Source organism: Notolepis coatsorum, assembly GCF_963971535.1.
Source record: "Notolepis coatsorum genome assembly, chromosome: 9".
Classification (NCBI taxonomy): domain Eukaryota; kingdom Metazoa; phylum Chordata; class Actinopteri; order Aulopiformes; family Paralepididae; genus Notolepis; species Notolepis coatsorum.
Genome location: NC_140173.1, coordinates 32558943 through 32586559, shown reverse-complemented (window position 1 = coordinate 32586559; position 27617 = coordinate 32558943). Strand labels below are relative to the sequence as shown.

The following is a 27617-nucleotide window of genomic DNA, read 5'->3' as shown; positions in this document are numbered from 1 at the left end:
AACAAACAAGTGCATGATGTGCATCTGAACATTCTAACATCAACACTTGAACAAAAACACATTTATAGTGCAGCTGAGCTTATGAAAAAGTGCTTCATGTCTGTGCAACAACAGCAAATCACAGCATTTTATTAGCGCTTATTGTCCACTCTTAACTCTCAAACATCAGGGGGGGTGGGGGGCAGACAGGCCTAGCCTACATACACACATCTAATGAGAGAGATTGCACTTCTTTGACTGGGCAATGGCAGAGAAAGAGGGTTCATAGGAAGTGAGGGCTACCCGCAAACAGTGATGCAAATGCTCATTTGTCAAGGAGGCACGGTTGCTTGTTTTAATGGCATTCATGTGAGAGAAACTGGATTCACAGGTGTATGTTGAGCCAAACATTGTTAGCACAGATATTGCCAGCGTTTTTATTTTGGGGAATGTGTGGACATGAATACACTTTATCCAAAATGTTGTGGTGGATTCATTCTCAAGTGCCTGCTTCAGAGCAGATGATGCTTGCATGTCAATTATTTCAAGTTGCAGGAGACCTTCATCAATGTGAAGTGATGCAAGGAACTCTTGTCCTTTTGTGGAAATACCAGCTACATTGGCAAATGGGTTGCTCACAAAATGCATCAATTCTCTGGGCATGTCAAATTCATCAAATCGACTTGCAAAGTTTTCCCTCAATTTATCAATGAAATCTGTCATTAATTGAGTGACTTTTGGCTTGACTTTACTTGTTGATGACTTGATAAAGTTACAATGTGTGGGAAAGTGGAGCATTCTGTCAGTGAGATCAGATGAGAAAAGAACTAGTTTAGTTTGAAATGCAGTTAGACTTTCAACAATATCTGTAACTGTTTTATTTCTACCCTGCAGTCCCAGATTAAGTTGATTCAAATGATGAAAGATGTCGCTTAAAAAGCACATATTGGACACAGATCCATCATCCAACATTAGCGACAGAAACGTGTTGGCTTTCTTCTGCTTGGAGTCATGGAGAAACGTTATAATTTCATTCCTGAGGTCACATACTCTCTTGAGCGCATTGCCCTTGCTTAACCACCGAACGTCATTATGTAACAGTAAATCACTATGATCAGCTGACATATCCTCAAGTAGTTGACGAAACAGTCTGTGATGAAGACTGGACGTCGCTCTGACAAAGTTAATCATGGCCATAACGGAGTCCATTGTATCTTTCAACTCACCACTGAGTCGGGCGCACAGAACGCTCTGGTGGATCAAGCAGTGGAGTGATTTCATCCTCGGTGCGATGGCACGCAGTCGTGCAGCCAGGCCTTTGATCCTCCCCGCCATAGATGGAGCACCGTCTGTAACCAGCATGTTAACTTGCTCCAAATTAAGCTTGTTGTCTTTGAAAAAAGCAACAATCTTGTTGAACACGATTTCACCGGTTGTCTGTCCTTCCAGAGGTATTAGTCCCAGGATGTCCTCTCTGAAAACGTCACCATCGGAAAAAACGCACAAATAAACACAGCTGAGCTATGTCGGAGTTATCCGTGGACTCGTCCACAGCCAGCGATATTACAGCAGCTTTCCTCAATTGACCCAAAAGAGTTTCAAAAACGTCTGTGGCTAAAACATCTATCCTTCTCGCTGTTGTTGTATCTGACATGGGTATTGACTTGATAGATGACATCACTTGCTCTCTCACTTTATCCTCCGTTACCACCTCCTCAACAGCGGCCAGTATGCATTCTTTTATCATCTCAGCATCTGTGAATGGTTTTTTCTTTTTGCCAAGGATCCATGCCACACGGAGAGATGCTGCAGTTGCTTTCTCCTGTACTGTGCAGGCCCGAGTGAAGTTACGCCGTGTTTTATCGTAGCTTTCGGACAGCTTTTTTATCCTTTCCTTGCGCATATCTGAACCTGGTGGATAGTTTGTATCAAACTTGTCATGAGTTTTGTTGAAGTGCCTCTGCAGGTTATATTCCTTTGCAACAGCATTGATTTGGTTGCAGAGCAAACACATTGGTTTGCCCTCAGGAGTTTCAATGTATGCATATTTCTCGGTCCACTCGATATTAAACTGGCGATTTTCTGAATCAACTTTTATTTTTTTCAATTTCGATAGCGACATGGTTACACAGCACTACTACACACCACGCCAGTGGGAGAGAGCCAGGAGGGATGCAATGTTTGTTTTCATTTGATTTCACGTGCAGGAAGGAGAGCTCAGAGCGTTCTTTTTCTTCTGTCGTTTGGGTGCATGGCACTGCACATACCGCCACAGCGCCACCTACCTTCCCAGACGATGTTTAACATGCTATTTTACCAGCGCTTTGCTGGTGTGAATGATTTGTTATTGTGCTGAACAGTGAACATGTCGGATATATAGAATTATGATTATTATGTCTGTGTACAAATGGCAAACGTACTATGTGGTTGTTCCGACCATTCCGGTATAATAAGTAAATACGTAACATAACGATTATAATTATATATTAAAGGGGAACTATTTTACTATTTCTTTCACTATTTGGGCACTTTTACACAATTCCTGTGAGTCTATGGAACACCTCTGTAATATATATATTTTTTTTATTCATTGTTTTGTATTTCTAATCAAGTCCTCAAAAACAGCATTTTTCTACCTCAAGATCTCGAGCTGTTTTGAGCCTGGGCTCCTAAACCACTGCGCGTTCTGGTTCTCCTGGCACATTAACATGCAGCAGTGACTATATGACATCACATATAGGCACATTTTCAAATGACTCAGTTCAGTGAGGGTGAATATTGTGAGAGGAGAATTGGAAGAATGCGCCAATATGAGAATTTTGAGACATAGATCATATTAATATAAGTTCACATAGCTAGGAAACAATGCTAAACACTCAAAAAGGCCATTTATAAGATAGTTACCCTTTAAAAAAAATATTATTATTATTATTATTATTTTTTAATCTTCCGCGGGCCGGTCCAAATCGCTTGGCGGGCCCGATCTGGCCCGCGGGCCGCCAGTTGAATAGCTCTGTATTAGATCATCAAATGCAGTTTGATACCGATCGACGCCAGATAACAAATTTCAACTGTACACGGTCCTAGACGTGTTGACTGATCATCTGCGGTTGACCGGAGGGGGGGGGGGGGGGGGGGGTCGTTTATAATTCAATGACCGACGTTAAATGATTTATGTAGTATGGGTGATGTATAGATCAGAGCAGTTTGTATCGAAAATGGTATAAAAAAAAACGCTGAAACTCACCCCAGTCTCCTCTTACCGTTGGGTGATGAGCGTAGCAAAAAGATCGCTATTATGGGATGTTGATCTAGGTGATCCAGTTCCGGTTTGTATAATACTAATACACGTCCAATCATGTTGTTTATTGAGTTATGGCAACGGATCGATATGCACGGTGTCTGGATAGAGTCCGGCCACTTCCGGTTTTGGCAACTCGCCGATCGGCCACCAAGTGGCGGTATTGAAGCGTTACAGAGTTGAGCGGAGTCCTACAACACCAGCAAAGACTCCGTGGGTGAAATGTGAATACCATGACGAAAATATGAAATATTGATCTCAAAGACGCCGTAACCCGTCATTGGCAGATTACGCATGGCGAGGAAAGACGTGTAAACACGTCATCGGCGGAGAAAGGGTTAATGATTTTAGAATATTTCAGCTAATTAAGTTAAATAAACTATTCAGTCCGTTTTCATGATGTATTGTTTGGCTGAGAGAGAGAGAGAGAGCGAGACGGCTCCCAGCGTTATGAGCCCTTCAGTCTGAGGAGCGCGCGCTGGACTTAACACCTTGTGCACTGCTGCCAGTCAGGCTTGTATAGCTGTATGCCTGATTCAGATAGAATTTAACACAAACTGTTCCAAAGATACTGGGCCCGTTGTCTCGGAATGCATTTAGGTGAGTCTCGTCTCTCCATCGATACTGCACCCCCCCCCCCCCCCCCCCGAAATGTAACCCCTCCCCTCGACATTGTAGATCTTTGTACGGCTGCTTCCCCCGGCAGTTTATCCAATCTAACAAGAATTAACCCATTTACGGTGCAGCTGCGGAGGCGCAGCGGACATTGCGCTTGTCACCAACGCAAGAGACACCGGGTTCGACTCCGGCTGACGGCGTTGCCTCCGGCTTGGGCCGGCCGTCATACTAACTCAATTGGCAGAGTTAGCGGGTGGAAGTCGATGGGTGGTAATCTGGACGTTGTGGACAGCGACTCCTACAGGTCGGTTGGGGGACGCCTGCACAGCAGAGACAGGAAATAGCGGGGGTAGTGTGAGCCTCCCACACGTTACACCTCGCCAAGGAGAGTCCGCGCTGACAGGTGAAAAGATGCGACAGGCTGCCTCCTCGTGTACCGGAGGGGACACGTGACACAAGGCTTCTATCCTCCCTACAACCGGCCAGTGGGGGGCATATGCGAGCAACGTTCAAGACAGGGGAGGGGAGAATTGGCACAGTGGAATTGGGATGGGAGAAAAATTGAAAAAGAGGAGAAAAAGTAGATACAAAAAAAATAAAAAATTAACCCATTTACAAGTCGTATTACATTTAGCAAATAAATAAGGAAACAGATAGAGAACATTTCAAAGCACTAGAAATTGCTAATATCTCATTTTTTGACCTAATTCTGAATCGCAACATTTCCGGCATTTATGAGAAATCCTCTGCCGAGATGAGGACGTTTTCACACCTTCTGGAGCCTGTTGTTCTCCCGCCGACGGGAGCTTCAACTTCAGAGGGTTAATGGAGTCAGAGCATGTGAGCGGAGCGGAGCGCTCGAGAAATCCACTCTTCGCTCTAGACGTCTGGTTCCGCTCTCATTCGCTCATGTTGGCCCGCCCCCCCAAGTCGCTCACCGCTCACCTTCATTTACGAATCAAGCGCTCCACAGCTCGCTCGGCAGATTTTAATTTTTTTTGGAGCATGATGTAAATTAGCTTGATTTGACCAAACTACAACAGTCTACACCCCCTGGGCCCCTTAACAATTGTTTGTATTGAGCCGTATTGCAATTGTACCCATTCTGCAATGTTAAATAACGTTTATCCATTCAACTAGCTCTACTAAGCCATGGTAGCTAGCCTAGCTGCAATGCTATGGTCGATCCCATACACGTTAGCATGTAAGCTAACAACAACAGCGTTAACTTTAAAGATGGCGGATTCGCCGGATTATACTTTGGTCTTAGCAGGATGTGAGTGACTGTTCACCCTTCTCATTGGTTGAAAATGGCCTTCATGTTTGTACATCGCCACCTGTTGCTTTGGCATTGTACTACATGTATATTACATCAGTTTCTGTGTGATCGTGTGCACTGAGCGGCCCGGAGCGGATTGGAGCGGAGGAGAACTCTCGCTCCGGAAGTCGCGCCGACCCATTTTAAAACCCACTCCGTCGCTCACGTCAAAACCACCCGCTCCGCGCCGCTCACATGCTCTGAATGGAGTACATAAAGTCTAGGTGACCTTGATTTGTTTTCTCGCAAGTTACATGTGACTCTTGGGTCTCTCTCTCTCTCTCTTTCTCTCTCTCTCTCTCTCTCTCTCTCTCTCTCTCTCTCTCTCTCTCTCTCTCTCTCTCTCTCTATATCTCTCTCCTCTGTCTCTCTCTCTCTCTCTCTCTCTGTCTGTCTCTATATCTGTCTCTCTCTGTCTCTCTCTCTCTTTCTCTCTCTCTCTCTCTCTCTCTCTCTCTCTCTCTCTCTCTCTCTCTCTCTCTCTCTCTCTCTCTCTCTATCTCTCTCCTCTGTCTCTCTCCTCTGTCTCTCTCTCTCTCTCCGTCTCTATATCTGTCTCTCTCTGTCTCTCTCTCTGTCTCTGTCTATCTCTCTCTGTCTCTCTCTCCCCTTCTTTCTTTCTCTCCACTCTCTCTTTCTCTCCCTCTTTCTTTATATCCACTCTCCTCTTTCTCTCCACTCCCTCTTTCCCATCTTTCTTTTCAAATCTCTCGTGTCTAAAACTGCGACACAATCTTTAAAACAAAAACAAAGAACGTGGTTAAATAAGTACAGAAGGACTTGAGTAAAACAGAACAGTGACACAGGAGATAAATCAGTTCAATAATTGATTTAGAAATAAAAGCGTATATTCTATTGTTTTTCGCCCGATTGCTCCTCTGCTGCTGGTGTGTGTGTGTGTGTGTGTGTGTGTGTGTGTGTGTATGTGTGGCCGCGGGAGCATGACGAGACAGGAAACGATGGCTGTTGCCCGCGGCGATGAACTTGCCGACCCTTGGGGCTCTGGAGTTGTCACCCCCCCTACTTCCACACCAACACACACACACACGCACACACACATACAGTTCCCTGCCTCTGGGGTGCCAGTCCTAATTTGCCCCTAGCCAGCACAGCTTAAACCCTCACCTATCAGAGAGAGAGAGAGAGAGAGAGAGAGGGAGAGGGAGAGGGAGAGAGAGACGGAGAGAGAGACAGGCTAAAACCATTGCAGTCTTGGCTGTTATTTTATTAGGAAATTGGAGCAGGTTTTAAAAGTTATTTTAAATATATTAATTGTTTCAACTGATATTTATTTACACTATAATCCGTAGTAAAAGATGATTTATTCAAACTAGTTTGAACTTTTAGGTGATCAGAAGCCTCCTATTATTATAAACCCTTTCATAATGTCAAACATAGCACAGTTACATCCTACGGCCTACGCTATAAACAATAGTGTCTGAAAAAAATTAAATGGACTTTGAATCGATTGCTTTCACAGATTAGATTAGATTCAAATGTACTGTCGTCATACGGCACAAGTACAGTACAGTATGTGACCGTAAAGTGCAACAGTAATATACAATGTACAAAGTGATTACACTGGAGTGTGTATATAACAAGCTACTGAGTATGATATGCTAAACTGATGTATGTACAGTTTAATGATGCCATACAGGTAATACATATACTATGGTAGTAAGCCATACTGGCCAGTGGTATGACTATTAAGAGTTGGTATAGGATATATATTAGGGATGTCCGATATTATCGGCCTACCGATATTATCGGCCATTATTACATGGCGTTTTCACATTCGCCTTAATGCTTGCTTGTGATTGGTCAATAGCGTGCATCAGAGGTCAGTTATCAGACAATAATGACCGCTGTGGGACAATAATGACCGCTGTGCGCAGCTGTTCGCAATCAAGCCCACTGACACACACTGTTTCAGTGCAATTAGACACTGCCGGTGTTCTGCTGCCGGCGATGACAGGGGGCGGAGCGACGAGCGGAGCCAGAACGCAGCCAGAACCAGTGTTGCGAGTCGATGTAAAATGAATTAGGTATATTGTTAGTAAGTTAGCCATGTAATAAGCGGGATAATGTATAGCTATACTCGATCATTGTCGCAAAATAATTGACCTTCACTGACGTTTTAAAACACCTCGCCGAGGCGGCTCGGTATTTTAAACTCTGTGTCGGTCAATTATTTTGCGACAATGACCTCGTAGCTATACATTATCCTTTACATATCGGCATTAAAATGTGATATAGGAAAATATCGGTATCTGTTTTAATTATTTTTTTTATTTATTTTTTTTTAAACATTTCTAGAACCTTTATTTACCCAGGCAAGCAAGTAAGAACAAATTCTGATTTTATTTATTGTCAAAAGTATGCATAATGTTGTGTTAATTCCACAACAAGAGATATGTAATGTTAATTACCTGAAATTATTCCGTTTTTTGGGGGGGAAACCCTGCATATATCGGTTGATATCGGTATCGGAAATTAAGAGTTGGACAATATCGGTATATCGGTATCGGTAAAAAAGCCAATATCAAGCATCCCTAATATATATAGATGTACTATATACATGTATGTATACAGGTATGTGAACGCAGATATATCCAACTGTTGTAGATAAATATATAATGTTATCATACAGGTATTGTATGTAAACGGTAATATATGGGTAGACTTGTAGTTATGATCGGTACTTATGATGGACTTTCACAGAGTACACTGAATTCAATTGAGAAGGGTGTGTGTATTTATTTATTTGTGTGTGTGTGTGTGTGTGTGCCCTCCAGAACTGGTGGAAGCCTGAGAAAGTGGACAGTCCCCCCCAGGAAGTGGCCAGGCCCCCGACCCCGACCCCTCTTCATACGCGAGACCCTGTCACCGACTTCCAGGTCCGCATGCTGAGTCTCTGTAAGCGAGGCCAGGTTCAGGGTAAGACACTTCACCTGCTGGGTCTCTGTAAGAAAGACCAGGTTCAGGGTAAGACACTTCACCTGCTGGGTCTCTGTAAGAGAGACCAGGTTCAGGGTAAGACACTTCACCTGCTGGGTCTCTGTAAGAGAGACCAGGTTCAGGGTAAGACACTTCACCTGCTGGGTCTCTGTAAGAGAGACCAGGTTCAGGGTAAGACACTTCACCTGCTGGGTCTCTGTAAGAAAGACCAGGTTCAGGGTAAGACACTTCACCTGCTGGGTCTCTGTAAGAAAGACCAGGTTCAGGGTAAGACACTTCACCTGCTGGGTCTCTGTAAGAAAGACCAGGTTCAGGGTAAGACACTTCACCTGCTGGGTCTCTGTAAGAAAGACCAGGTTCAGGGTAAGACACTTCACCTGCTGGGTCTCTGTAAGAAAGACCAGGTTCAGGGTAAGACACTTCACCTGCTGGGTCTCTGTAAGAAAGACCAGGTTCAGGGTAAGACACTTCACCTGCTGGGTCTCTGTAAGAAAGACCAGGTTCAGGGTAAGACACTTCACCTGCTGGGTCTCTGTAAGAAAGACCAGGTTCAGGGTAAGACACTTCACCTGCTGGGTCTCTGTAAGAAAGACCAGGTTCAGGGCAGATGTTTTCATCCAGAGCAATAAGGGCTAGGGATGGGTACCTTTCACATTTGAACCGGTACCGGTACCTGTGAATCGATACCGGTACCCAACGGTACCTTTTTTCGGTACTTTAGTCTCAAGACATTTTATTTACCTACCTCAGTCGTAAAAATAAAAATATCCAAACTTCAAATAACTACAATTTCGACAGTTTTCGGCTTGTCATTGCTCCGACTGCTTTGTTGTTGAATCAAGTCAAATCCTAGGTAAGCATATATTGTGCGTGTGAACGTAAAAAAGTAAAAAAAATAATAAAAAAAATTTAAAAAAAAATTTAAAAAAGAAAATTGTTTTTTATTTATTTTTTTGGTTTCTCACTTGATTCGATACTCGGTAGTACCGACGTGTTTCGGTTCGGTACCTCAAAAGTACCGAATTCGGTACCCATCCCTAATAAGGGCTGACCCTGAATGCTTTGAATCCTCAAATCGCTTTCTCATCTCTCTTTCTCTCTCTCTCGCTCTCTAGCTCTCTCTCTCCCTCTCTCCTTTCCCTCTTCTTTCTCCCCTCTCTTCACTTTTCTGTCTCTCTCTTCCCTCTATCCTCCCTGTTTCTCTCTCCTTACTTTCTCCTCTCCTCTCAGTTGTATCCTTATATGATGTTGACACTTTGCAGGAAATACTTGTCAATTTTCCAGTGTTGCTACTAGCTGTTAAAACAATACACGGTTTCTAATGAGGGGATATCGACGAGAAAGCTTTGCTAAAAAAAAAAGTATCTAATTAATTACAGGATTTGTAATGAATTAATCGCATTTTTATTGCATAACCATTTAGGCCTGATATTCAATATTCTATAATCATATTTCAAATGGCATGTGTCCGGATGGCAGAATTCAGTACTGTATCTACAAAACCTTCTGTTTAATCATCTTCCCTTTATTCATTTGCTTAGATTTTTCAGGTCTGGTCAATTTTAGCATGGTGTTATTCACAGTCAAAGATTTTTATTTTTTTTTATTGATATTCTCATTTGGTTCATTACAATTTACTCAAGCCTAGTAACAGACCAGTATTTCTGACTGGGAATACATTCCCTGAGATCCATAGATGTCCCTAGAATCAGATACCAAGAACATGCAAATGGGCCATATTAAAAAAAAGTCTGTAAATGTGTATTCTACGTTCTTATGGAATGAATGAGTTAAAAAAAATGTAAATGTTAAAAAATAAAAAATATTTATTAATCGAGTTAATTTTCATAACGCGATCATTTGCTGTGTAATTAATTAATCTAATTAACACGATGAACGGACAGCCCTAATTTAAAGCATTTTGTTTCTCTCTCTCTCTCTCCCTCCCTCCCTCCCTCCCTCCCTCCCTCCCTCCCCCCCCCCCCTCCCTCCCTCCCTCCCCCCCCCCTCCCTCCCTCCCTCCCTGCTGCAGAGGCCTACAAGATGTTGAAGTCTGCTGACCGCCAGCAGGTGGTTTTAGGCCCCGCCCCTTACGACCGCCTGATCCGTCATTTGCTGTCCGAGGGATCCGTGGAGGACGCCTTTGCGGTCCGTGACATGTGAGACCAACTTCCTCCCAGACACAAAGACAGAACCTGTACATAGCATAGTCTTCACTCCAAGCCCGGGCCTGGATATAGACCGTTTCTCTATGGGCTTTAAAGGGGCACTTCACCAGAAAACAATGCTCACACACATCCAAAAAACTAGTTTTGCACACATTAATTTAGTTTGCCAGTCAGTCAGAGTAAATGAGTTTGCCAGTTAGTGAGAGTAAAGGAGTTTGCCAGTTAGTGAGAGTAAAGGAGTTTGCCAGTCAGTGAGAGTAAAGGAGTTTGCCAGTTAGTGAGAGTAAAGGAGTTTGCCAGTTAGTGAGAGTAAAGGAGTTTGCCAGTCAGTGAGAGTAAAGGAGTTTGCCAGTCAGTGAGAGTAAAGGAGTTTGCCAGTCAGTGAGAGTAAAGGAGTTTGCCAGTTAGTGAGAGTAAAGGAGTTTGCCAGTCAGTGAGAGTAAAGGAGTTGCCAGTCAGTGAGAGTAAAGGAGTTTGCCAGTCAGTGAGAGTAAAGGAGTTTGCATATGGCCACCAGTGATGTCATCGGGGACATCCTTGTGTTGGGCAAGTTACTCAGGAAGTGTAATTAATTACTTATTACTGATTACTCCTTTAAAAAAGTAATCACAATTACTTTACTGATTTCTTTGTATCAAACTTACTAGTTACATTACTTGTTGTTACTTTAGTCTAGGCCTGTCCCAGACTAAGGATTTGGATAATCTCCTTTGATTGGCTGAAATTTGCAGATGGTCGACTGAATGCAAAAAATAAAATAACACATTTGAATTTTTTTATTCCATTTGGGCTGTGGGGGTGCTTAACACTTTGGGTGCCGTGTTGTTTCCGGGGCCCATCTATTCAGCGCCACGCTGTAAATGATAGGAGTCCTTCACCTTGTTTGTAGAGCTCTAACTATATTCTATATTATAGCTATGGATACAATACTATGGTCATTTGACACTGAGTTTCTTCCGGTCAAGATGCAAAAAAGAAATAATTGTTCCATCCATATGTTCCCCATTTTATACCGTGGTGAATATAAGTATGGTTTTAGAGCGGTTTTTCGGAGTCCCAGTATGAATTTTACAGGCAACATAGAGCTCCCTGACATTGAATAGGGTATTAAAATCGCAGAAACGTGTTAACACGTGATCGGCACTCAACGGTCGGGGCTCAGAAATGTGTTGACACATGATTGGCACTGAAAGGGTTAATGGCTGAAGGAGTCGACTGAAGGCTTCTTGTCCTCTGCGAAAGCATGCCATTTTTCCACTGATGGATACATCTTGATATTTGTCTAGTCTAGTGTGTTCATTAGATGGGTGAAATCCTCTTTCAGTGCCTCTGTACCGTTTTCCTAAGCAGTTAGCCTTGCTGGTATGTGCGCCATTAGCGTTAGCCACGCTTCTAAGCCTCTTTGCTTTTGGAAAGAATAAAAAAATATATATTTTTCATTCGACTAAGAGGTTGGCAGTTGGGGTTAGCCCTACTTTAGTCCATATTGTCTCTCACTCTCTCCGTGGAAATAGATACCATCTCCTCGACGGTATACCCAGCGATGAGCTTCTTAGACCTTCTGTTAGCCCTGATCTTAGATCCAGTTTCTGTTGTTTTGTTTACATCCTTCACTGGCTCTGGTAGAGGCTTCCCTGTCAGCGTCAGGTTTTTATGCGTCAAGTTCCACATTGTTGTGTTGGATGCTTCATCAAATGAGATGTTGTGTTTTTTTTCTCGCTTGCAGCCTTTTCCTCATAGACCACTGCACTTCCGCGTTACATTGAAATCAGGGAGGAGATAGGGGGGGAGCAAATGAATGAATGTGGATGAGAGCCTTGATGTAAGTGGTTGCAGCTACGGCTGTGCTAGAGACATGATCCAATAGACTTTTATGCGCCTGAGTCTCCTGAACACGGCGTGACCAATTCCAAATCGATCAGAACTAAATCGGCTGAGCTAAAGTCCCTTTTTCAGCACCTACTCCCCATACGCATGCGCAGATTGCCAACAGAGTCTGAACGGCGCGCGAATGAGGCATACAGTTTATTAATTGAACAATGGGTATCGGATCGGTACTCTGTATCGGCCGATACCCAAAGCCCAGGTATCGGTATCGGGACTGAAAAAGTCGGATCGGTGCATCCCTAGTTATAGGAGGACAAAAAAACACATTGCATTCTGGCAACGATCTAATGCAGCATTACTTGTGTAGCTGAGGGGTACAATTCCCTGACTGTATTGTTAGATATGATATTTAATACCACTACCTCATGTACTTTAACTTCTGGCCACCCAGTACAAGATATAAGTATGATGAACACTTTCCCACCTGATGAAACGAACCAACACAAATGGACCAAATCGAATATTTAATACAGCAAAGGGTGTACACAATATTCACTTAATTACATTTATGATTTGAAATGTTAAGTATGCACTTTTATGGCAAATGAGTATTCGTAGGTAAATCAACATTGAATGTCCAATCTCTGGTTGCGCAGGGAGTAAGTATACAACCTGGAATAATTAGGAAACGATAGCGATAGTACTTAAATAATTATAGCTGGATACACTAAGGGGGGGGGGGGGGGGGTTCCGCTGGTTGTAAGACAGTAGGAGGGGGGGGGGGTTAGAGAAGTCGCTGGCGGTATCCCATCTGGCCGACGGTGTCTTGGGAGAATCCAAAGTCTTAGACCCAGTGCCCACAGAACCTGGGGCCGTAGACGAACACAGCTGGACCCTCTGTGGAACGGTATCTGCCGGTCCACAACGGAGAGACGTGGTGCGACCTCACGTGTAGAGCGCCGCCTCACCTGTAGTCCTCTCCGGGGGGTAATTCCAACACTCGACAGTGTTGGCCTTTATCCATGGAATAATCAAAGCACATAAAGCATAATCCAAGAGCCGTGGAAGGCTCGCCGTCGTCTGGGTAGAGTAATCCAATATACAGGTCCAGTCGCTCTTGACCCGGAGCTCCTCGGATGCAATCACCACTAGGGGTCTGACCAGCCTGGATAAGCGTCCAGATAACGTCAGGAACGATGGGGGTACTGATAACTGTAGGACTCGAACCGAACGATGCACCATACATAAATAGACTATTATTAGCTTAATAGAATACGTCCAACTCGACGGTATGGTGCCAAACTATGACCATTCAACTATTAATCTACACGATATCTCAATGCCTATTCTGGGCCAAGTAGGCCCTACTACACTGCACGTGCTTCGTGGGGAGGCTTTTGCGTCTGTCACTCTGTTGGAGGGTAAAGAACTGGACTAAAAGAAAGTTCTACTTTACGAGCGTCATATATATATGCGCTATGAACAAATAGTACCACACGTATTTCGCCCGGCATATTACTGCGCGGAACCGGGGGCTGCCTCGACATGTTAGGCGGCACGATTGAACTTGAACCTAGGGGTATGGCAACCTGGCGCCAGGTTCTAGTCCAATGGTAGAATGAAACTATTATGGGCTGTTTAGTAGAAACGGGGATATTCAATGCATATTGTACAAGGAATATACAGGGGATATCAAACGATATACAAATACAATTAAATATATATATATAAATAAATATACATATTCGGTTTAATCTGATCCTTCACAACAGCCGCCCCCTAATTAGTCCCACCTAATTAGCTAAGCAGAGACAGATTAACCGCACTGTCTTCCACTCAAGGTCCGCTGTAAGGTCAGTCAACTCACAAAGTCATAGGGTGATGGTCATCATCGATAGTATCTGGGAGTCGGGGCAGTTCTATGAGCCTCGCCACGGGCCGTGTGTAGGTGCGCCCTTGGACGAGTACTTCAGCTGCTCGGACCTTGCCATCGGCACCGGTGATCACTTTGCTTACGCGGCCAGCCGGCCACATAGCTCTGGGGAGTGACTGGTCAACTATCATGACGACTGTGCCTTCTGTCAAATTGTCTCTCTCTTTTACCCACTTCTGGCGGGTCTGTAGAGACGGTAGGTAGTGAAGTAGGAAGCTGCTCCAAAACTTGTCAGCTAGTACTTGGCTGTACCTCCACATTCTTCGGCCGTTCGCTTCTTCGGGCCTGTACATTGTCTGGGGTAGCGCGGGGTCCAGCCGCCCCATTAGGAGTGTGTTGGGGGTGACTGGGTCGACATCTGCTACATCACTGGAGACGTAACCGAGGGGTTTGGAGTTCAATACTCCCTCGATCTCCGTGAGGACTGTCATTAGGACTTCCTCTGCCACAGTCTGGGCTCCGAGTACGGCATACAGGGCTGTCTTTATAGAACGTACTTCTCGTTCCCAGGTTCCACCGAAGTGGGGTGCGTTCGGGGGATTAAACTGGAAGTCAACCTGGGCTGGAGCGAGGTGGGTCTTAAGTTCTGGGCCCATAGCTTGGAAGCTCTCTCTCAGCTCTCTTTCTCCGCCTTTGAAGTTGGTCCCGTGATCAGACAACAATGTAGACGGTTGTCCTTTCCGTGATATGAATCTCCGGAAGGCCATAAGGAATGAGTCTGTGCTCATGGTCGGAAGGAGCTCGATATGTATCGCTCTGGTGGTCATGCATTTGAATACAATACCCCACCGCTTTTCGGTGCCTCTTCCTCTTTTTATGTACAACGGGCCAAAACAGTCCATGCCTGTGGAGTGGAATGGCTTGTCGCCGATTCGGAGGCGACAGGGGGGTAGGTCAGCCATCCGTGGTATGCTGGGCTGCGCGCGCCACTTACGGCAGTCTAGACAGGTTCGCTGGAAGCGCCGTACTGCTTCTCTCCCTTGTAATATCCAATAACGACGTCTGATCTCCGCGAAGACTCTCTCTGCTCCTGCGTGGTGTACATCCTCGTCGTATTTCTTTATGATCAGCTCTGTGACCTTGTGTCGGCTGTTCAAGACGATCGGGTGCTTAATGTCATCTGGTAGATCGGGGGCTCTCCGCAGGCGACCACCCACTCTGATGAGATTATGTGCGTCACTCTCTGGTGCCAGGTGAATCAGTCTGCTGTCTGATGGGACGGGGTTTCCTCCCTGTAGACAGTCTAGCTCAGCGGGGAACGAGTCTCTCTGGGCTCGTTGTAGTAGAAGAAGTTCTGCTTCTTCGTAGTCAGCTGCTGACATGTCAGTGGTGGACTGAATCTCTGGGTGGTGCCGCAGGAATGTCCTTTGTTGCGCACTCTCTAGGGTAATGCAGTCATCTATGTTCGGGTCTGTGGAGGCGACAGTGCTCAGTCCACAGAACATAGGCTTCTTGTTCTCAGCCTCCTCTCTACTTGCTTCCCTCGGGGTGGGCGTAGGCCAATCTCCTTCCGGGAGCTGGAGGAATGCTGGTCCGTCACTGTAGATGTTGTGACGGGTTAGGTCATCCAGGGACATTCCCCGGGTGATGACGTCAGCTGGGTTGTGTTTGGTATCCACATATCTCCAGCTTGCTTCTTCTGTTAGTTCCTGAATCTCGGTGACTCTGACTCCCACGAAGACTTTGTATCTGCATGAATCAGACTTAATCCATGTGAGTACTGTCGTGGAATCTGACCACAAGATTGTTCTATGCACCGGAATGGTGAGTTCACGTTGGATTAACGTGGCTAGATGCGCTCCTGCGAGGGCTGCGCAGAGCTCTAGACGTGGGATAGATTGTTGCTTACGTGGGGCTATCCTTGAGCGGGCCAGTATGAAAGCAGTGTGTATCTCTCCTCCCATCTCTTGGGCACGCAAATAAGCAACCGATCCGTAGGCTACTTCGGAGGCATCGCTGAAGACGTGTAGCTCAATCTCGCATGTCTCTGGCCTCACTGTGGATGGGAAGTAGCTGCGGCGTATGTTGACACCTGGGAGTGAGCGGAGTTCCGTCTCCCACTCTCTCCATGTTGAGGCAAGGTGTGCGGGTATTGGGTCGTCCCAGCCCTGGTCCTTGTCCCATAGTGCTCGTACAATCATCTTTGCCCTGGTGGTGTAAGGTAGAATACATCCCAACGGGTCATATTGTCTGGCGAGTGTTCTGTACACACTCCGTCTGGTGGTCGGTATCGCCGCCGACCTTCCTTGCTCTGGAGCCAAGGGTTTGTGTCTATAGTGGAGCGAGTCTGTTTTGAAGCGCCAGACTAATCCTAGTGTCATTTCTTGGGCTTCTCCTGGGATTGTCGCCATCCAGGTCTCGCTGCTGGCAGCCTTGTCTGCGGAGGAGAGGCTGCGCAATACGTGCGGGTCACTGCTGGCCCACTGCCTGAGATCAAAGCCTCCTTTGATTAGGGAGGCGCGTAACTTGATTAGGAGAGCCTCGGCTTCTTCTTGATTCGAGACGCTTTGTAGACAGTTGTCTACGTAGAAACTGTTCTTCACACTGTGTTGGACCTCTTCATTTGCTGCTGGGTCCTCTGTGACGTGTTTCTGTAGTGCAAATGTAGCACAGCACGGGCTGCATGTGGTTCCGAAGGGGGGTACTTCCCACTGGTAGATGGATGGGTTCTCATCTCCGATCTTCTCTCTCCATAGGAACCGTAGCAGAGGCTTGTCCTCCTCTACTAGTCTCACTTGCAAGAACATCCCTTTGATATCCCCGCTTATAGCCACCTTGTCCTGGCGGAAGCGCAGTAGCACGCCTAGTAGGGAGGGGCCGAGTGTGGGGCCGGGCAAAAGCTCTTTATTCTGATTTTGGGATCCGATCTGGTAGCTGCAGTTAAACACAATGCGATCCTTGCCATTGTGATGGACCTTGTGATGCGGCACGTACCATGATTCGGTCGTCTGATCGGCCTCTTTAATGTCAATCTTTGTTACGTGTCCCGCTGTGATTAGCTTCTCAATCTCAGCTCGGTACACACTCTGTTGAGCGGGATCTTTGGCTAGGCGCCGCTCTGTGTTCAGTAGATAGCGCTCCGTGGCGTCTTTCTTTGCGTGAAAGGGGGGCATTCCCTCTCTCCTCAGGAGTGGAGTTGCGTATCTCATCACTCCGCCGACTGTGACTCTCTTTGTCCCCTGCTCGAGTAGGTGGATGGCGTAAATGTCTTCTTTAGAGCGAATGTCTTTCTTTTCGTTCTTAAAGGGCATTGTCTCTAGGGTCCATAGCCTCTCGACATGCTGCAGGAGAGTGGTGTCTTCTTCTGTCGTTCGGGAGTGGAAGCAGCTAGTGGCTGCGGTTCGGTTGAGAGATTTAGCGAGGGGGCCTTGTAATGTCCATCCTAAGCGGGTCTCGACGGCTGCAGGACAGCCTCGGGGACCGGTATGGACCCGGTCAATCGGGACTATGAGTTCTGCATGGTCGGAGCCTATCAACAGGGTCGGGGTAGCGCCGTTTATGAGCGGGATAGGTAATTGGCGCAGGTGCACATATTTATCCATCAACTTGGTGACAGGGTAGGTGTACTGCGAGAGTCCTATTTCTTGGCTGGTGAAAGCATTTGTGATCTTGTACTGTCGCTCTGGCTGCCCGTTGGCTGCGATAGTGAAGGAGACATTCTCGCCCTTTATCGTCTTCAAATCTCTTCTTATTGTCCGAATCGTCATTTCGTTCTTGCTCCCCCGCAGTCCCAGTTGAGTCGCAGCGGAGGCGAGCAGAAGGGTCTTCTCTGACCCGTCATCAAGGACGGCGTAAGTGTCCATGACTTTATCCTGGTAGCTCAATGTCACACGGACTACCTTTAAGAGCACTTGAGCTCCGTTGCTGCTGGCGGGGTCAATGTACATGACACTTGCCTTGGTGCCGCTCCGTGGTGCAGGTGTAGGCCGTCTTCCGTTACTATCGTGTAGTATATCTAGATGGGCTCCATCGCACCGGCTGCACCTTTTCTTTAGGCGGCATTCGGCTGCCATGTGGGGCCGCGCACATCGATAACAGCGCCGGTTGGACTTTATCCATTGGCTCACTTCTTCTGCATTCATCTTTGTGAATGTGTCACATTGTGACAGCCAGTGTTCTTTCTCACAGTAGGGACACGCTATCTTCCACTTCTCCTTCCTCGAGGGGGTGCTGTGACTCTTACTGCTCGGTACTGACTCTGATTGGTGCATGACAGTCACCGATCTTCTTCCATCATTTATTCTCCTGGGTCCCTCTCTGGAGCTTGGTGTGCTCCGCCCGAAGGTGTCCAGTCGTAAGCTGCTGACCTCTCTCGCCAGGAAGTCGGCCAGATCAAGGAGGGATGGCTCTGGGCCGTCGGGATCTCGGTAGTCCCTCTGCCGCCGAAAGCGCTCCTGTCTTGCGGGTGGCAGCTTCTCCAAAATCCTCTCAACGTTAGAGTTGGCGTACAGCTCATGCCTGCCCTTCTCCCGTTGAGCTCCCAGCATCCCCACCAGGGACTGCACTTTGATTGACAGGTCATCTAGTGAGCGATTGTCTGTGGCTGGGGGTAGGCGGTCAATATGCCTTATCTCCTGGATTACGTAATCCCATATACGTCCATATCTTTGATCCAGCGCTGCAAGGGCCGCTGTGTATGGGGTCGAGGAGGTAGCATAGGCTAGCGCTATATTGTGTGCTCGCTGTACTTTCAGGTGCTTCAATAATATTGCATACTTGTGGCGTTCATCAATGACATCCGCCAGCATTGTCTCTAAGCACATCCGGAGCTCCGTGTACTGTGCTCGACTCTCATAGACGAAGTCTGGGATTGATGGCGTGGCGTTGTATGACGCCGTGGATGGCGAATACATCGGCGAGCGTTGGGGGAGAGACCTCCTGGGCGAGTCCCCTCTTGCGCCTCGCTGTGGGCCGGTACTGGCAGGGTACCATGGCCCGCTGGTCCAGGTACTGTTCCTCGGGGCTGGTCGTGCGTCGTGCTCACCCGTAAATAGAGTCAGGGGTCTGTAGCGCAGCGCCACGGGGGTATAGCCTGGACTGTATGGGACCTCCTGGTCCGGTGGAGTACTGTGCTGTCGTCGGGCTTGGTTCTCCTCTTCTCCCTCTTCTTCTTCTATCAAATCTTCCAGATCTTGTAATCGTTTATTTAGCTTCTCCGCAGTGTAGGCCGCTCCTTCCTTGTAGCTGGGTCTCGCTTGGACCGGTATGGGAAGGGGGTCTGCGGGGGGTCTAGACTCGGTCTGTTGGTCAAGTTCAGGGTCGCTTGTTCGTTGCGGTGACGCTGCTCTTGACTGCTGTCTCGACGAGTTCCTTGAGCCCCTGGCGGAGGGAGAGGGAGTTGTCCTTTTGATCAGCTGCTCTATTAGTTGCGCTTGTAGTCTGTCGCGCTCTGCGTCTCTTTGGGCACCGGCAGCGGTGCGCTGGGCGTCGGCGCGGTCTCTTGCCATATTCTCTTCCATCTGGAAGCGTCTCATCTCCAGACTTATGCGCTGTTCTTCGCTCCGTTGCTGTGCTTGGAGGTGTTCGCGCTCGCTGGTCGCCTGGGCTTGGAGACGTTCGCGCTCGCTAAGCGTCTGTGCTTGGAGCCGATCGCGTTCGGTAGAGGCTGTCAGGCTGACGAGGAACGCCTGTTGTAGTATCCTCTCCGCTTCGCTGGGGGAAGGCGGTAGTGGAGGTGAGCCGCTCCTGCGTGAACCGCTCCTGGGGGTACTCGTTGGGGAGTCCTGGAGCTCTAGTTCCTCGGCGCTCTCCTCTTCTTCTTCCGTGCAGAGTTCTCTCTCTGTAGGGTTGTCTTCCTCCCGGGGCGTGTCGGGGACTACTTCTTTAGTAGTGGCGGGGGGTAAAGTCATGTCAATTCCCTCCTGGTCTCCACCGTGGGCTTGGTCAGTTACATTAGGACCTACTAGGGCCTCTGTGGTCGGGGAAACCTGGTCGTTAAGGTCAGACATAATTTTACTTTCTACTTTTACTACGTTTACCGTTTGTCGAAGGCTAGGTAGTTGACTGACAGTGTAAGCCTCTAAGTACTGAGGTGTCTGTCGTCTGCGCCGCGGGCGTTCTAGGTTAGGAGGATCGTTTCGTGGAGTGTTCATCATAGGCCATTTCGATATTAATAACACTATATTAATATTACACTAGTTACCCATCCGGCTCGAAGGACCAATTGTAGCTGAGGGGTACAATTCCCTGACTGTATTGTTAGATATGATATTTAATACCACTACCTCATGTACTTTAACTTCTGGCCACCCAGTACAAGATATAAGTATGATGAACACTTTCCCACCTGATGAAACGAACCAACACAAATGGACCAAATCGAATATTTAATACAGCAAAGGGTGTACACAATATTCACTTAATTACATTTATGATTTGAAATGTTAAGTATGCACTTTTATGGCAAATGAGTATTCGTAGGTAAATCAACATTGAATGTCCAGTCTCTGGTTGCGCAGGGAGTAAGTATACAACCTGGAATATTTAGGAAACGATAGCGATAGTACTTAAATAATTATAGCTGGATACACTAAGGGGGGGGGGGGGGTTCCGCTGGTTGTAAGACAGTAGGAGGGGGGGGGGTTAGAGAAGTCGCTGGCGGTATCCCATCTGGCCGACGGTGTCTTGGGAGAATCCAAAGTCTTAGACCCAGTGCCCACAGAACCTGGGGCCGTAGATGAACACAGCTGGACCCTCTGTGGAACGGTATCTGCCGGTCCACAACGGAGAGACGTGGTGCGACCTCACGTGTAGAGCGCCGCCTCACCTGTAGTCCTCTCCGGGGGGTAATTCCAACACTCGACAGTGTTGGCCTTTATCCATGGAATAATCAAAGCACATAAAGCATAATCCAAGAGCCGTGGAAGGCTCGCCGTCGTCGGGTAGAGTAATCCAATATACAGGTCCAGTCGCTCTTGACCCGGAGCTCCTCGGATGCAATCACCACTAGGGGTCTGACCAGCCTGGATAAGCGTCCAGATAACGTCAGGAACGATGGGGGTACTGATAACTGTAGGACTCGAACCGAACGATGCACCATACATAAATAGACTATTATTAGCTTAATAGAATACGTCCAACTCGACGGTATGGTGCCAAACTATGACCATTCAACTATTAATCTACACGATATCTCAATGCCTATTCTGGGCCAAGTAGGCCCTACTACACCGCACGTGCTTCGTGGGGAGGCTTTTGCGTCTGTCACTCTGTTGGAGGGTAAAGAACTGGACTAAAAGAAAGTTCTACTTTACGAGCGTCATATATATATGCGCTATGAACAAATAGTACCACACGTATTTCGCCCGGCATATTACTGCGCGGAACCGGGGGCTGCCTCGACATGTTAGGCGGCACGATTGAACTTGAACCTAGGGGTATGGCAACCTGGCGCCAGGTTCTAGTCCAATGGTAGAATGAAACTATTATGGGCTGTTTAGTAGAAACGGGGATATTCAATGCATATTGTACAAGGAATATACAGGGGATATCAAACGATATACAAATACAATTAAATATATATATATAAATAAATATACATATTCGGTTTAATCTGATCCTTCACAACAACTTGCATTAGTAACTATAATATAATTACTATTTTACTTTACGTTACTGGGAAAATAATGAAATGACAGTGATGTGTTACTAAGTACTTCCCAACACTGGTCTTGTGTTAATTACAGCTCCATGAAATGATAATGTAGCAGTTCCTATAAGACAAGGTATTGCTATGTTTTCCTCATGTCATGGTGCTTATGTAGATCATCTGTACTACCCATTACAGTTTTTAAATTCATCAAATCAGATCAAGTTGAATTGACCCAAACTGTGGTCAAGGTGCGGGATTTGATGAATGTTTGCCTGGTAAAGGTGAAGGAAATCGTCTGGTGGGATCTTTTCCCCCTTAGGAGTGAGTTGAATGCAGGAGGAGGGGAGGCGGTCTATGTGAAAGGGCCTATACATTTTTCTCCAAACTAATCAGAATCCCCCCCCCCCCCCCCCCCCCCCAATCTCCATGACGACCCAGTTACCACAGCAATCTCGCCACTTGGTCCGCAAGTCTTGGTGGCGATAAAGTCTGCTGGCCGATGCTCAGTTGAAGGCACAGATTAATCCCTAGTGTAGCATGTAATAAGAGAGAGAGAGAGCCTGATTGAGGTTTTAGTGGCAGAGAAATGAAAAGGGACAGAGGAGAGATGGAGGGAGGGAGGGAGAGCGAGTGATGAAGAATAATGCACTACCCAGGTTTCGGTACTGTACTATCGCTGCCTCATCTGAAGTAACAACAACACAGCCAGAGTCACAGCCAGACTGTAGGATTACCATACTATAGGATTACAATTAGGGATGTCCGATATTATCGGCCGATATTGGCATTAAAATGTAATATCAGAAATTATCTGTATCGGTTTTCAAAAAATAAAAAGAAATTGTATTAAAATTTGTTTTTACATTTATTTAACCTTTATTTACCCAGGCAAGCAAGTAAGAACAAATTCTTATTTAATTTATTGTGAAAAGTATGCATAATGTTGTGTTGATATCGGTATCGGAAATTAAGAGTTGGACAATATCGGATATCGGTAAAAAAGCCAATATCGAACATCCCTAATTACAATACTGTAGGACTACCATACTATTTGATTACAATACTGTAGGATTACCATACTATTTGATTACAATACTGTAGGATTACCATACTATTTGATTACAATACTGTAGGATTACCATTAGGGATGCTCGATATTGGCTTTTTTACCGATATTCCGATATTGTCCAACTCTTAATTTCCAATACCGATATCAACCGATACCGATATATGCAGGGTTTCCCCCCCCAAAAAACTGAATCATTTCAGGTAACTAATCATTTCACTGGATATATATATAACAAATATTGTTATTGTTTTGTTTTTTTTAAACCGATACCGATATTTTCCGATATCACATTTTACTGCCGATATCGGCCGATAATATTGGTCGGCCGATAATATCGGACATCCCTAATTACCATACTATATGATTACAATACTGTAGGATTACCATACTATTTGATTACAATACTGTAGGATTACCATACTATTTGATTACAATACTGTAGGATTACCATACTATTTGATTACAATACTGTAGGATTACCATACTATATGATTACAATACTGTAGGATTACCATACTATATGATTACAATACTGTAGGATTACCATACTATATGATTACAATACTATATGATTACAATATATTTAATTTTTAGAGCATTAACTCTTTGGAATGGCCTGCCTCGGGACCCTCTGCTGCATTTACAGTAGATTCACTTTTTTTAAATCTTAAATTGTTTTGAACTGTAAAGTAATTTTTTGTTTTTGTTTTACACTAATGTAATTTTAGCTATCTTAATTGTTACAGTAGCTTCATTATGCATTGTGTGTACTGACTTTTAATAATTTTGTTTTTGCAATAGTGATTGTTTTTGTATGTTTTTTTTGTGTGTGTGGACCCCAGGAAGACTAGCTGGTTGCTATCGCACCAGCTAATGGGGATCCCTAGTAAAATAAAATCAAATCAAATTCTGTAGGATTACCATACTATATGATTACCATACTATAGGATTACAATACTATAGGATTACAATACTATATGATTACAATACTGTAGGATTACAATACTGTAGGATTACCATACTATAGGATTACTTACAATACTGTAGGATTACAATACTATAGGATTACAATACTATATGATTACAATACTGTAGGATTACAATACTGTAGGATTACCATACTATAGGATTACAATACTGTAGGATTACCATACTATAGGATTACCATACTGTGAGATGCATTGATTGTTGAAGCTGACCCACACACCCATCCCTCTCTCCCTCTCTATCTCTCTCTCTCTGTCTCTCTCTCTATCTCCCTCCCTCTGTTTCCCTCCCTCTGTCTCTCTCTCCCTCTCTCTCTCCGTCTCTCTCTCTCTCTCTCTCTCTCTCTCTCTCTCTCTCTTCCTCTTCATCAGTGCTTTGTCTCACCTGCCAACCTTCAAGTTAAGTGAGATGGCTAGCAGCATGTTGGTCATCAGTTACAGCAAGAGAGGCCAGTCAGAAAGTAAGACCCACAGCTCAACACACACTCTCACACTCAACTTGACCCCATGACCTCTTCGTCATCATGTCTCTTTTTGTCTACCTGCATCTCTCCTCTCCTCTCACTTCCTCTCCCTTCCTCCCCTCCTCTCTCCCCCTCTTCTCCTTCTCGCTCCCCCTCTTCTCCTTCTCCTCTCTCCCCCTCTTCTCCTTCTCCTCCCCCCCCCTCTTCTCCTTCTCCTCCCTCCCCCTCTTCTCCTTCTCCTCCCTCCTCCTCTCCAGAGGCTCTCACAATTCTCAGGTCCATGCTTGAGGCAGACATGCTGCCTACTCTTCTTTCCATCAACCGATTGGTCAAGGCGCTGGGTGTCCAAGGCAACCTGTCGGGTATCCAGGAAGTGGAGACCCTTGCGAAGGGCCTGGAAGTGTCCAGCGCTATGTTCATCAACAACAAAGCGCTGGCACACATCAAGAAGTAAGGACACTTTGCGTGGGTGTGTGGGTGTGGTAGTACTCAAGTCTGGGCTTTAAGATCCTCTCCACTCACTCCACTTGTTATTAAGCCTAGGAGGCATGACTTTGACTATACAGATTGATATTAACTTTAGGAGACATGAGTTTGACTATACAGATTGTTTACACTATACAGCCTCTCTCTAGTCTTCCTGCCCCCCAGCCTCTCTGGTCTTCCTGCCCCCCAGCCTCTCTCTAGTCTTCCTGCCCCCCAGCCTCTCTCTGGTCTTCCTGCCCCCCAGCCTCTCTCTGGTCTTCTTGCCCCCCCAGCCTCTCTAGTCTTCCTGCCCCCCAGCCTCTCTCTGGTCTTCCTGCCCCCCAGCCTCTCTAGTCTTCCTGCCCCCAGCCTCTCTCTAGTCTTCCTGCCCCCCAGCCTCTAGTCTTCCTGCCCCCCAGCCTCTCTCTAGTCTTCCTGCCCCCCAGCCTCTCTCTGGTCTTCCTGCCCCCCCAGCCTCTCTCTAGTCTTCCTGCCCCCCAGCCTCTAGTCTTCCTGCCCCCAGCCTCTCTCTAGTCTTCCTGCCCCCCAGCCTCTAGTCTTCCTGCCCCCCCAGCCTCTCTCTAGTCTTCCTGCCCCCCAGCCTCTCTGGTCTTCCTGCCCCCCAGCCTCTCTCTGGTCTTCCTGCCCCCCAGCCTCTCTCTAGTCTTCCTGCCCCCCAGCCTCTCTCTGGTCTTCCTGCCCCCCAGCCTCTCTCTAGTCTTCCTGCCCCCCAGCCTCTCTGGTCTTCCTGCCCCCCAGCCTCTCTCTAGTCTTCCTGCCCCCCAGCCTCTCTCTGGTCTTCCTGCCCCCCAGCCTCTCTCTGGTCTTCCTGCCCCCCAGCCTCTCTCTGGTCTTCCTGCCCCCCAGCCTCTCTCTAGTCTTCCTGCCCCCCAGCCTCTCTGGTCTTCCTGCCCCCCCAGCCTCTCTCTAGTCTTCCTGTCCCCCAGCCTCTCTGGTCTTCCTGCCCCCCAGCCTCTCTAGTCTTCCTGCCCCCCAGCCTCACTGGTCTTCCTGCCCCCCAGCCTCTAGTCTTCCTGCCCCCCAGCCTCTCTGGTCTTCCTGCCCCCCAGCCTCTAGTCTTCCTGCCCCCCAGCCTCTCTGGTATTCCTGCCCCCCCAGCCTCTCTAGTCTTCCTGCCCCCCAGCCTCTCTGGTCTTCCTGCCCCCCCAGCCTCTCTCTGGTCTTCCTGCCCCCCAGCCTCTAGTCTTCCTGCCCCCCAGCCTCTCTGGTCTTCCTGCCCCCCCAGCCTCTCTCTAGTCTTCCTGCCCCCCAGCCTCTCTCTGGTCTTCCTGCCCCCCAGCCTCTCTGGTCTTCCTGCCCCCCCAGCCTCTCTCTGGTCTTCCTGCCCCCCAGCCTCTCTCTAGTCTTCCTGCCCCCCAGCCTCTCTCTGGTCTTCCTGCCCCCCAGCCTCTCTGGTCTTCCTGCCCCCCAGCCTCTCTCTAGTCTTCCTGCCCCCCCCCCCCAGCCTCTCTCTGGTCTTCCTGCCCCCCCAGCCTCTCTGGTCTTCCTGCCCCCCAGCCTCTCTGGTCTTCCTGCCCCCCCAGCCTCTCTCTGGTCTTCCTGCCCCCCAGCCTCTCTGGTCTTCCTGCCCCCCCAGCCTCTCTCTGGTCTTCCTGCCCCCCAGCCTCTCTGGTCTTCCTGCCCCCCAGCCTCTCTGGTCTTCCTGCCCCCCAGCCTCTCTGGTCTTCCTGCCCCCCCAGCCTCTCTCTAGTCTTCCTGCCCCCCAGCCTCTCTCTGGTCTTCCTGCCCCCCCAGCCTCTCTCTAGTCTTCCTGCCCCCCCCCCCCCAGCCTCTCTGGTCTTCCTGCCCCCCAGCCTCTCTCTGGTCTTCCTGCCCCCCCAGCCTCTCTCTAGTCTTCCTGCCCCCCAGCCTCTCTCTAGTCTTCCTGCCCCCCAGCCTCTCTCTGGTCTTCCTGCCCCCCAGCCTCTCTGGTCTTCCTGCCCCCCAGCCTCTCTCTAGTCTTCCTGCCCCCCAGCCTCTCTGGTCTTCCTGCCCCCCAGCCTCTCTCTAGTCTTCCTGCCCCCAGCCTCTCTCTAGTCTTCCTGCCCCCCAGCCTCTCTCTAGTCTTCCTGCCCCCCAGCCTCTCTCTGGTCTTCCTGCCCCCCAGCCTCTCTCTAGTCTTCCTGCCCCCCAGCCTCTCTCTGGTCTTCCTGCCCCCCAGCCTCTCTCTGGTCTTCCTGCCCCCCAGCCTCTCTCTGGTCTTCCTGCCCCCCAGCCTCTCTCTAGTCTTCCTGCCCCCCAGCCTCTCTCTAGTCTTCCTGCCCCCCAGCCTCTCTCTAGTCTTCCTGCCCCCCAGCCTCTCTCTAGTCTTCCTGCCCCCCCAGCCTCTCTCTAGTCTTCCTGCCCCCAGCCTCTCTCTGGTCTTCCTGCCCCCCAGCCTCTCTCTAGTCTTCCTGCCCCCCAGCCTCTCTCTGGTCTTCCTGCCCCCCAGCCTCTCTCTAGTCTTCTTGCCCCCCAGCCTCTCTCTGGTCTTCCTGCCCCCCCAGCCTCTCTGGTCTTCCTGCCCCCCAGCCTCTCTCTAGTCTTCCTGCCCCCCAGCCTCTCTGGTCTTCCTGCCCCCCAGCCTCTCTCTAGTCTTCCTGCCCCCCAGCCTCTCTCTGGTCTTCCTGCCCCCCAGCCTCTCTCTAGTCTTCCTGCCCCCCAGCCTCTCTCTGGTCTTCCTGCCCCCCAGCCTCTCTCTAGTCTTCCTGCCCCCCAGCCTCTCTCTGGTCTTCCTGCCCCCCAGCCTCTCTCTAGTCTTCCTGCCCCCCAGCCTCTCTCTAGTCTTCTTGCCCCCCAGCCTCTCTCTAGTCTTCCTGCCCCCCAGCCTCTCTCTAGTCTTCCTGCCCCCCAGCCTCTCTCTAGTCTTCCTGCCCCCCAGCCTCTCTCTGGTCTTCCTGCCCCACCAGCCTCTCTCTGGTCTTCCTGCCCCCCAGCCTCTCTCTGGTCTTCCTGCCCCCC

General features: G+C 47.9%; 1 protein-coding gene across 1 annotated transcript in view; it reads left to right on the top strand.

The window, feature by feature from the left end:
* Positions 1-27617, top strand: part of lrpprc (leucine-rich pentatricopeptide repeat containing) — a gene marked incomplete at its 3' end in the record, with an annotated part of 275324 nt that overhangs the window by 200808 nt on the left and 46899 nt on the right. The window contains exons 29-32 of the mRNA XM_084321823.1: positions 8012-8153; positions 10207-10333; positions 24121-24209; positions 24470-24662. Coding sequence (XP_084177949.1) covers positions 8012-8153; positions 10207-10333; positions 24121-24209; positions 24470-24662 — 551 coding nt within the window. The remainder of the gene's footprint in view (positions 1-8011; positions 8154-10206; positions 10334-24120; positions 24210-24469; positions 24663-27617) is intronic.